The following is an 11,334-nucleotide window of genomic DNA, read 5'->3' as shown; positions in this document are numbered from 1 at the left end:
TGATCATGTCCTGATCTTTACCTGGTCTTGTCTGTTCACACTTATAAGATCTGATCACAATCAGATCACAATGTGTCTTTTAATGATCTACGCTTGTCTAAAAATGTGAGCACAATCAGAATGTGGACAAGATTAGGACATAGGCTGCATGATAGAACCAGGTATCAACAGGGCTCATGAGTGCCTGCCTGGGCCTTGCTTTAAGCGGATGTTCTTCTGTGCAGATGGAGAAGGCTGACTATTCACTCTGTCCAACAGTCCATTTACAGTTTGAGTGCAGACGGTGCTTGTCTCATTAGAGAGCCAAAGAAATCTGTCAGAAATCACCTGTTTTACTTGGCCTGCATGCTTTGACAACTTGCCCCCTTATTTGGTGGGGACTTAAAGCTTGGTTGAGCCCCTGAGATTGAGCAGGCCTTCATTGCACAAGGAAAAGGCTATATGAACACTCCTGACCTGCAAACTGATATTACATTTCAGAATTTGATAAAATTGGGTTAGAGTTAGGGTTAGGGTCAGGTTTAAGGTCAAGGTTAAGGTTAGGGTCAGTTTTTTATAGTCTCTTTTTATAGCCCTGGAGGAAACCCGCAGAGCCCTATCCTTACCAAGCTCAAAAGGCCTGTTGGCCAACCAGAAAAGTATGTTTCTCACTGTTATATTCTCTCTTTATTCTTTATTCTTACTCTCATCACTCTTCCCAGGGATGACCACACCTCTGATGCATTCACACAACTGTCAATAGCTTTCTAAGATAAAGTGCTTTCTTTGAAAGTCATTATGTTATCTTCGAAAGCACAACCTTAAATAGAGCACAGCACCGCTGACTAGAGACCAGCTGGGAGGATTTGTCTGGGGATTCATAAATCATCAGATAAATAAGGGAGCACAATTAAAAAGGCTTAGGAGGTCTCCCCTGGCTTTGTTTTAGAACAGCACCAGGGGAATACTTCTGATTCCTTCATTCTGAAAGAAAACACAGCAGCCTGTCTGCCCCTAGGTCCAGGATCGTAATTATAGAAACCTTGGACTTCCCTGGCCTGAATGCTGGCTGAACCAGGGGCTTTATTTTTGTAGTTGCCATGGAGGCGCCAGGGAAAAGTTGAGGACACGGTGTGGTCAGAGCCTTCTATTTGTCATGGCTGTTTATATAGTAGGCAGTCTGTGAGGATCATGCCAGCGGCTGTTTATATAGTAGACAGGCTGTGAGGATCGGGCCAGCAACTGCCGGCAGTTTATATAGTAGGCAGTCTGTGAGGATCATGCCAGCGGCTGTTTATATAGTAGACAGGCTGTGAGGATCGGGCCAGCAACTGCCGGCAGTTTATATAGTAGGCAGTCTGTGAGGATCAGGCCAGTGGCTGTTTATATAGTAGGCAGGCTGTGAGGATCGGGCCAGCAACTGCCGGCAGTTTATATAGTAGGCAGGCTGGGAGGATCGGGCCAGCAGCTACCGGCTGTTTATATAGTAGGCAGGCTGTGAGGATCGGGCCAGCAGCTACCAGCTGTTTATATAGTAGGCAGGCTGTGAGGATCGGGCCAGCAGCTACCAGCTGTTGATATAGTAGCCAGGCTGGGGGGGGATCAGGCCAGTGGCTGTTTATATAGTAGCCAGGCTGGGGGGGATCAGGCCAGCAGCTACCAGCTGTTGATATAGTAGCCAGGCTGGGGGGATCCGGCCAGCAGCTACCAGCTGTTGATATAGTAGCCAGGCTGGGGGGGATCAGGCCAGCAGCTACCGGCTGTTGATATAGTAGGCAGGCTGGGGGATCAGGCCAGCAGCTACCAGCTGTTGATATAGTAGCCAGGCTGGGGGATCAGGCCAGCAGATACCAGCTGTTGATATAGTAGCCAGGCTGGGGGGGATCAGGCCAGCAGATACCAGCTGTTGATATAGAACGCAGGCTGGGGGGGATCAGGCCAGCAGATACCAGCTGTTGATATAGTAGGCAGGCTGGGAGGATCGAGCCAGCAGATACCAGCTGTTGATATAGTAGGCAGGCTGGGGGGGATCAGACCAGCAGCTACCAGCTGTTGATATAGTAGCCAGGCTGGGGGATCAGGCCAGCAGATACCAGCTGTTGATATAGTAGCCAGGCTGGGGGATCAGGCCAGCAGATACCAGCTGTTGATATAGAACGCAGGCTGGGGGATCAGGCCAGCAGATACCAGCTGTTGATATAGTAGGAAGGCTGGGAGGATCGAGCCAGCAGATACCAGCTGTTGATATAGTAGGCAGGCTGGGGGGATCAGGCCAGCAGCTACCAGCTGTTGATATAGCAGGCAGGCTGGGAGGATCGGGCCAGCAGCTACCGGCTGTTGATATAGTAGGCAGGCTGGGGGGGATCAGGCCAGCAGTTACCGGCTGTTGATATAGTCGGCAGGCTGGGGGGGATCAGGCCAGCAGCTACTGCAGTAGGTTACAGGATGAAACCTGCTTTCACATTTATTTAAACAGCCAATCGTTTGGGAGCTGAAATAACCAGGCTATTTTCACAATACCAGAACTGTAATGGAGAACTGTGTTGGACCTTTTTCACATTGCACACTGTAACTGTGTCAGTGGTAATGTTATTACCATGGTAATATTGGGCTGATTGCAGGACTATTATTAAAGAATAATGCAGAGAAATACAATCCTCAGACAATGAGCACAAAGGAAGGGAAACATTCAGGCAGAATTGATTGGATAAACATTACAGAAAGAAAAAACAGACATATTGTCATTGAGGGTGAATGTGCCTCCACACCTCATCCTGTGTCCCGTGGGGAGAAGGGGATCTCCAGGTATTGGAAGGGTGGTGACTGTATTGCAGACATGGTGTTGAGTGGTTTGCTAATGCTGAGCATTCAAGGCCCAGTCTTAGCAAGTCGCACTAGCGCTCTGGACCAGAGCTAGTTGACGCCATGTCCAAATTCCTCACACCTCCTTGATGTAGATCCTTGATCACCATATCAATAGTTCACTGTGTTTGTGTATACTTACAGTACATACTTCCTACTGACTTTCTGATGTACTGATTATATAATATAATAATAATAATATACAATTACATTTAATTTTTCTCTCCTTTTTGATGATATTGCCAGAGGTTTTCCTTAGACAATGACTTCACATGTTGACCAAATGCTAGTTTGCAAAGCTATGCACCTCTCCGGCATACCTGTTATGCACCTCTCCAGTATACCTGTTATGCACCTCTCCAGTATACCTGCTATGCACCTCTCCGGCATACCTGTTATGCACCTCTCCAGTATACCTGTTATGCACCTCTCCAGTATACCTGCTATGCACCTCTCCAGTATACCTGTTATGCACCTCTCCAGTATACCTGTTATGCACCTCTCCGGCATACCTGCTATTGCACCTGCTATGCACCTCTCCGGCATACCTGTTATGCACCTCTCCAGTATACCTGTTATGCACCTCTCCAGTATACCTGTTATGCACCTCTCCAGTATACCTGTTATGCACCTTTCCAGTATACCTGTTATGCACCTCTCCGGCATACCTGCTATTGCACCTGTTATGCACCTCTCCGGCATACCTGCTATTGCACCTGTTATGTACCTCTCTGGCATACCTGTTATGCACCTCTCCAGTATACCTGTTATGCACCTTTCCAGTATACCTGTTATGCACCTCTCCGGCATACCTGCTATTGCACCTGTTATGCACCTCTCCGGCATACCTGCTATTGCACCTGTTATGTACCTCTCTGGCATACCTGTTATGCACCTCTCCAGTATACCTGTTATGCACCTCTCCGGCATACCTGCTATTGCACCTGTTATGCACCTCTCCGGCATACCTGCTATTGCACCTGTTATGCACCTCTCCGGCATACCTGCTATTGCACCTGTTATGCACCTCTCCGGCATACCTGCTATTGCACCTGTTATGCACCTCTCCGGCATACCTGCTATTGCACCTGTTATGCACCTCTCCGGCATACCTGCTATTGCACCTGTTATGCACCTCTCCGGCATACCTGCTATTGCTGAAATAATGCAAGAAATGGAAATACATACTGATGACTGATGGAGGCAGTGGATGTTTTTTAATCACAGGGACATACACTGTACAGGACATACTATACGGTATGGTGTGTTTAGGCAGTAGTGAACACAAAGTTACATGATGACTTTATTACATGTCATCATCAACAACATCATCACTTCCAATCCTTCTGTCATTTTGTTGCTCTGTGTTCTAGAACAGAAAGGCAGGTATTTGGGAGAATGGTTATTGCATAAATCAAACACTGATTTGGAGCTGAATGCATACAGACAGTAAATTCAATGACATCAAATATGTTTTACACTTTTATACAGGATTTGTGGCAGGTGAGTTGTCCCTAAGATATTTAAATCATTTCAAATAATTTGACAGTTCGCAATAAGGAGAACATTGTAAAATGATCATATATTAAAGAACAATCTTAAATTAACAGATCACTCTACCCAAGTTGTAAAAAGAAGACATTGCTTTTAAAAAATATATATTGTCCAATTACATAAAAGTCTTCTCTTTCTTTTTATGAATACTTATAGGAATGTCAGGAGAGAAAAACAAAACCGGACAAGACATTAGCTCCAGTCAGAGGTAACTGCCTGAATACATGAACTATGTGTCTGTCCAAAGCCATGTGCTAACGGATGCATTGAGGAGGAACCCTAATTGCCTGTATAAAACTAACACAACAACACTGTCATCTCTTTCTGCCTGCCTGTACAGATCCAAGTTCAGGTCCCCTGCACTTTAACTGGATGAAGCAAGAGGACAACCCCTCTCCAAAAAGGTTAATAACACACTCTCCTAATGTCAATTAGCATAATCAATTATAGAGTACTTCCAGAACAAGAAAAATATATATTTATGTATAAATAAATACATGGTAAATAGGGCACTTGGTTACTTCATTATTGTGAAACCCATTAGTCTATAAGGCATCCCTTCACTGTAAATAACTCTCATTACGCACAAATAACTCATATTTGTTTATGACCAAATCTGCTTTCAACCTTATTTGTTGCATCCACTGTATGCACTGAGACATCCTCACAGTTAGTAGAGTAGAATACCCTTAAATCAAACATGAAATATATTCCTTCAAGGCCACTGGGTTCATATCTTCTCCTATTCATCAAATTAGTAAATGCACTGTCACTCCTGGAAAAGTTTTTTTTAAATGAAAATAACTAGTCATAGATGAATGTAATGTTTTTGTCCAGTCTGAATATATTGGTTATTCACCCACTGAGTTATACAACCACTGCAGTTTTGCTGGACATCATGAGAACAAGGTTATAGCCGCTTCACGTAGTTTCCAGGAAAGGTTCCAAAAAACGTGCTTCTTCTGGATGTGCCTTGAAAAACAACAAACATATAGCGGTATTAAAGGAAATATCTCAACGATATAGTTTGTTACAAGCATTTTCAGTGGAGTAGTGCATTATGTTTTTGTTTATGGAATAATGGCTGAGGATATGTGACTATTGTCACATCTAAATAACGGACAACTTCCACAGAGCACAGATTGGTTTAATGACTCAATTCAAGGCGAGGGATGCCATCTGTTGGCAGCAGCTAAGTAGTACAACTTTTAAATGCTCTGAATGATTGGCTGAACAGGGGTGGGCAATGGCCATGCAGAGCCCCTACACAGGAATTGTTGTATAATTCATGTCTATATCTTTTGGATATTAATAGAGCAAATAAATACAACGTCGGACCTACCTACAAACCAGCCGTCGTCACACCTCTCCATCACATCAACAATGTCCCCTTCCTTGAGCTCCAACTCATCCTCATTACGTGGAGCATAGTTATACAGGACCTGGAACCTACAGACCATAATAACTGTCATCAGTGAGGATTATACAGTCACATCATCAGATTCATTTACACATTGCTACTGCTTATTTAAGCAATAAGGCCTGAGGAGGTGTGGTATATGGCCAATATACCACAGCTAAGGGCTGTTCTTATGCATGACTGCACGACGCTATGCGGAGTGCCTGGACACAGCCCTTATACCACAAAATTCCGAGGTGATTTTTTGATATTATAAACTGGTTACCAACGTAATTAGAAATGTAAAAAGAAATGGTTTTGTCATACCCGTGTTATACAGTCTGATATTCTTTTTTATTTTTATTTTTATTTTTTTACCTTTATTTAACCAGGCAAGTCAGTTAAGAACACATTCTTATTTTCAATGACGGCCTGGGAACAGTGTGTTAACTGCCTGTTCAGGGGCAGAGCGACAGATTTGTACCTTGGCCATTGTACCGCGGCCGTCAGCCGTTCAGGGCTCGAACCAACCAGTTTATAATACAATTTAGACACATTCAATCAGAGACTTAACTTCAAATAAGCTTTAAAGCTCTATATAGCTTTAACAGTCAAGTTGGGGAAATAAATCGTTGTGGAAATAGAAGATAGACTTACGCCTCTCCACCACAATTCAGGGCATCTTGGGTAAACAATGGCCGCTGAGAAGAGAGAAGAGAAATGCAGTGTCATACAGTAGGCATGTCATGTTTCTATCTGTCTTCCTCTGCCGTTTTACCACCATCAGTGTCCATCACTGTAGCAACAATGTGCCAGAGCCAAAACCATCTTTGCTTTAATTAATGTGCTAGAACCACAATGCTGACAAAGAGCTGACTGTACTTTGCTTGGTTGAAGGGGATTTGGGAACTAAGGCCTTCCACAGTATTTATTCAACATCCCTCAGAGACAGAATAGAAGACAGTGAGCAACAAAGCATTTCAGATCCTAACATTCATTCCTAACATCCACCTATTCCACAGCACACAAGCCTAGACTGGTCCCAGATTAGTTTGTGCTCTTGCCAACCACATTGGCAAGACAATGAGTGACAATGAGTTGGCCTGATAGCACAAAGAGACTGGCACTCAGGCTAACACAAGCCATCCTAGCAAACAGCAAGTTCACAAGCATGGACTGTTTTGCTTCCACACTAACAGGTTGGGGAGACAATTATGGGTCAAAGGGGGAGTCCATTCCATTTCTCCTGAATGAAACCGTCAGTCTTCAGGCATGCAGTAAAACCACAGACGATGCTGTCAAGGGAGCACATTCCAAAAACCAGACACTAAGGTTACATCTCAAATGGCTCCCTATTCCCTAAGTAGTGCATTCTATAGGGAATAGGGCGCTCTTTGGGACACACACTTTGCAACAGGGAAACAGGGACCCATTGTCAGATCATCAGACACAACTGGGGATTCCTGTTCCCACACAATGCCAAGCTGCAAGGCACACTGGACAGACGGGCAGGATTTCAAGTTGAAGGTATTCCTCTGGACATTCTTAACATATCTGTTGTCTCCTGGATATTCATCTCTTCATATCTAGGAGGTAGTATTTCTACAGACCATATGTGTGAGAGTGTTGTATATTATGTGGTAGATATGTTGACAGAAAAAAATATATACATTAACTCCAAAGAGAGGACTTGGTTTCCTAGTAACCCAAACATACGATGATGTCACACAAGGTGCATAGTGGGTAGCAGCCCTACCCTATGAGATGGGGAATAGCTCTGGGCTCTACTGGGCGAGCCGCAGGACCTCCGAGACATCACGGGGCTACGAGGGGGCTTACCCACAACAACAACCTCACCATTTACAGGCTGAAAGAACCACAACCAGGATTTACAATTAGAGAAGAGTACTCAAACATACTTTACCACTCTGATCACGCACACACTCACACAAAAGGACATACCAGGGGATTAACAGGGACAAACTGGGCAACCAAACCTGTCATCAAAGCTAAACACTATTTCTAGAAAATTATATTTGGCATTAAACCAGAACATATCGATCTTACTGTGTAAGTGGTAAGTTTGAAATGTAACAATCTTTGGTGATCTCTCTCTCCCAGCTTTGTATGAAGCAGCAGTATATTTCATACGTCAGCCAGGGTTAGGATTGCAAAGGGTTGGAAACTTTGTGGTAAATATACCAAATTTTCCGGAGATTTTCCATGGGAAGTTAAGCCTGGGAATTTGGGGAATATTGCTTAAATTCATAAAAAAAGTTAGCTTATAACAGTGAACCTTTTTTGTGGGATACACATAAGGCAATTCTAGGTCTTGTGGCATATTTTGGTTAAACTATCCCCAATTCAATGGAATTGCCACCCTCTCCATCCACAGTGCAGTGCACTCTTCCATCACATATACAGCTGATTCTCAGGATTTTGCACATTCATGAGATGCTATTGACCCCACACTACTTCACTGTCTGAGCCAAGGACTACATGCTTTCTGGTAAGTTTTGATTACAATACTGGGTGGGGCGAATATATTTTATATGACATACATGATTTTTATTAACTAGTAAATAGTAGCCTACAGCAAAGTGTGTTTAAATCATTGTATTTGTTTTTTTTTCCTACTCATTTTTTTCGAATCTTTACAGGAAAATGCCACGGGCACTATCTGATGTGTGGAGACATTTCACTGCATTTAGAAGGAGAAGGAAGGAAAAACTGTACATTTGCAAATACTGTGCCAAATCATATGTGAAGAATGCAACAAAAATGCAGAATCATCTGGCCAAGTGCATAAAGTTCCCTCAGCGTTCACAACAAGTAACCTCTGAAAAAAGTCCCTCTACTTCAATCAAGGTGAAAATGATGAATCAGACACCTTATCGATAGCAACAGCTCATGGTCCTCCTGGAATCAGAAGTTTTTTTACTCAATGGAGGAACGTAGTCAGAGAAATGCTGATGAATGTCTTCCTTGAGCTGTGTATGCAACTGATTCACCTCTGATGCTCACAGGCAATGTGTATTGGAAGAGATTTCTGAATGTTCTTCGCCCAGCATACACTCCTCCATCCAGACATGCTTTATCTACTAATTTGCTGGATGCAGAGTTCAACAGAGTTCATAGGGAAGGTCAAGCAAATCATAGAGTAAGTAGACTGTATTGCAATTATCTCTGATGGGTGGTTGAATGTTCATGGGCAAGGAATAATTAACTACGTCATCTCCACCCTTCAACCAGTATTCTACAAGAGTGCAGACAGAAGGGATAACAGACACACCGATCTCTACATTGCAGATGAGCTGAAGACAGTCATCAATGATCTTGGATCACAGAAGGTATTTGCACTGGTGACAGACAATGCTACGAACGTGAAGGCTGCTTGGTCTAAAGTGGAGGAGTCCTACCCTCACATCACACCCATTGGTTGTGCTGCTCATGCATTGAATCTGCTCCTTAAGGACATCATGGAACTGAAAACAATGGATACACTCTACAAGAGAGCCAAGGAAATGGTTTGGTATGTGAAGGGTCATCAAGTTATAGCAGTAATCTTCCTCACCAAGCAAAGTGAGAAGAATAAGAGCACCACATTAAAGCTGTCCAGCAACACCCATCGGGATGGTGTTGTCATCATGTTTGACAGTCTCCTGGAGGGGAATGAGTCTCTCCAAGAAATGGCCATATCATAGTCTGCCGATATGGACAGCGCCATCGAGAGGATCCTATTGGATTATGTCTTTTGGGAGAGAGTGGTAAGCAGCCTGATACTCCTGAAACCTATAGCAGTAGCCATCACACGGATTGAGGGAGACAATGCCATCCTGTCTGATGTTCAGACTCTGTGCTCCAAGCAGAGGAAACTGCAGTTCTGAAATACATCAAAAAGCGTGAAGACTTCTACCTGAAGCCCATCCATGCCGCAGCATAAATGTTGGACCCCAAGTACGCTGGCAAGAGCCTCCTGTCTGGTGCAGAGATCAACAAGGCCTATGGTGTCATCACTACCGTGTCTCGCCATCTTGGCCTGGATGAGGGCAAGGTTCTTGGCAGTCTGGCAAAGTACACTTCCAAGCAAGGGCTTTGGGATGGAGATGCAATATGGCAGTCATGCCAACATATCTCATCAGCCACCTGGTGGAAGGGACTTTGTGGATCTGAGGCTCTTTCCTCTGTTGCCTCCATCATCCTCCAAATCCCACCAACATCAGCCGCCTCAGAGCGTAACCGGTCCTTGTTTGGGAGCACACACCAAAGCACGCAACAGGCTGACCAATACAAGGGTTGAAAAATTGGTGGCCATCCGGGCAAATTTGAGGCTTTTTTAGCCTGACAATGAGCCATCCTCAACAAGATTGGGAAGTGACAGTGCAGATGAGGCCTCAGAGTCTGATGTTCAAGAGGTGGACATTGAGGAGATCCAGGGAGAAGACATGGAAGCCTGAGAGGAAGACAACCAAAGCTTTAGTTTCTAGACTATTATTTTACAGATGTATGTTGAAAACAGTTTTGGGAGATGCAATGGATCCGTGGGGATCATTCAATATTCCCTTTATTTTGTTGTTCAGTGAAATCATCCCATGTGAAGAGTCAACACATTTATTTTTTATTTCTATTGGAAGGATTTAATCATTTGCAATTATGTCTGCTTATGACAAGGTAAAAGGTTTATGTTTCTGTCTCCATATGATATGGTAAATATATCCAATGCAAAAACATCTACATTTAAATGGTATTAATATTCATTTGCATACATTTCCATTAATTCCAATATATATCCGTTAATTCCCATATATTCCCGTTAATTCCCACGGAAAGTTTCCACCTCTGAACATTCCCCAAAATGTGCAACCCTGGCCAGGGTTGAGAAAGGAAAGCTTCTAAAGCTAGAGAAATTACGTTACCAAGAGCAGCACTGCAGATGTTGAGATGAGTGAGATGCAAGACTTGGCTCTCACACAGTCACACACAGTATCTGCGCATGTGCACATGTTCGCTTCACACTGTTAGTGTGGTAGGCACGAGACCAAACGCTCGTAGTTGTTGCGGAAATTGACCCAATATGCTGGTTACTTTACGCATCTACTTCATATCGCTGAGTCTACCTTTAATGACAGTAAGATCTGCTAGGAGGAGACTGGCATGAGACCTGGGCCCGTATCCACAAAGGGTCTCAGAGTAAGTGTGCTGATCTAGGATCAGGTTTGCCTTTAAGATCATAATGAATAAGATTATATGGACAGATCCTAGGTCAGCACTTCTACTCTGAGTCGCTTTGTGGATACTGACCCTGGAGAAAAGGGTAAATAACAGAGTGAAAACAAAAATTCTAAGTATACAAGGACTATCTGGCAGCCATGTTACTTAATTATCAACCATTTAATAGAACTGTAACTGTTTAAAGATCTGTTACCTAACATACAGTGATTCATTTATCTAGACTTAGCATGTTACAGTAGTATTGTAACATAGTACTCTATCTATGAACCAACCAATAGCAGTCCTGACCAAAGATGACAGTGTGAAGT

General features: G+C 43.6%; 1 protein-coding gene across 1 annotated transcript in view; it reads right to left on the bottom strand.

Annotated features, from left to right (window-relative positions):
- Nucleotides 1-4,036: 4,036 nt before the first annotated feature.
- The window catches only part of sorbs2b (sorbin and SH3 domain containing 2b), a 92,500-nt gene continuing 85,202 nt past the window's right edge, over nucleotides 4,037-11,334 (bottom strand). The window contains exons 25-27 of the mRNA XM_052486999.1: nucleotides 6,452-6,495; nucleotides 5,738-5,844; nucleotides 4,037-5,367 (exon numbers count right to left, since the gene is read on the bottom strand). Coding sequence (XP_052342959.1) covers nucleotides 5,306-5,367; nucleotides 5,738-5,844; nucleotides 6,452-6,495 — 213 coding nt within the window. The 3' untranslated portion in view covers nucleotides 4,037-5,305. The remainder of the gene's footprint in view (nucleotides 5,368-5,737; nucleotides 5,845-6,451; nucleotides 6,496-11,334) is intronic.

This window comes from Oncorhynchus keta, chromosome 30, assembly GCF_023373465.1.
Source record: "Oncorhynchus keta strain PuntledgeMale-10-30-2019 chromosome 30, Oket_V2, whole genome shotgun sequence".
In the NCBI taxonomy this organism is placed as follows: Eukaryota; Metazoa; Chordata; class Actinopteri; order Salmoniformes; family Salmonidae; genus Oncorhynchus; species Oncorhynchus keta.
This window is presented reverse-complemented; position numbering and strand designations above follow the sequence as displayed.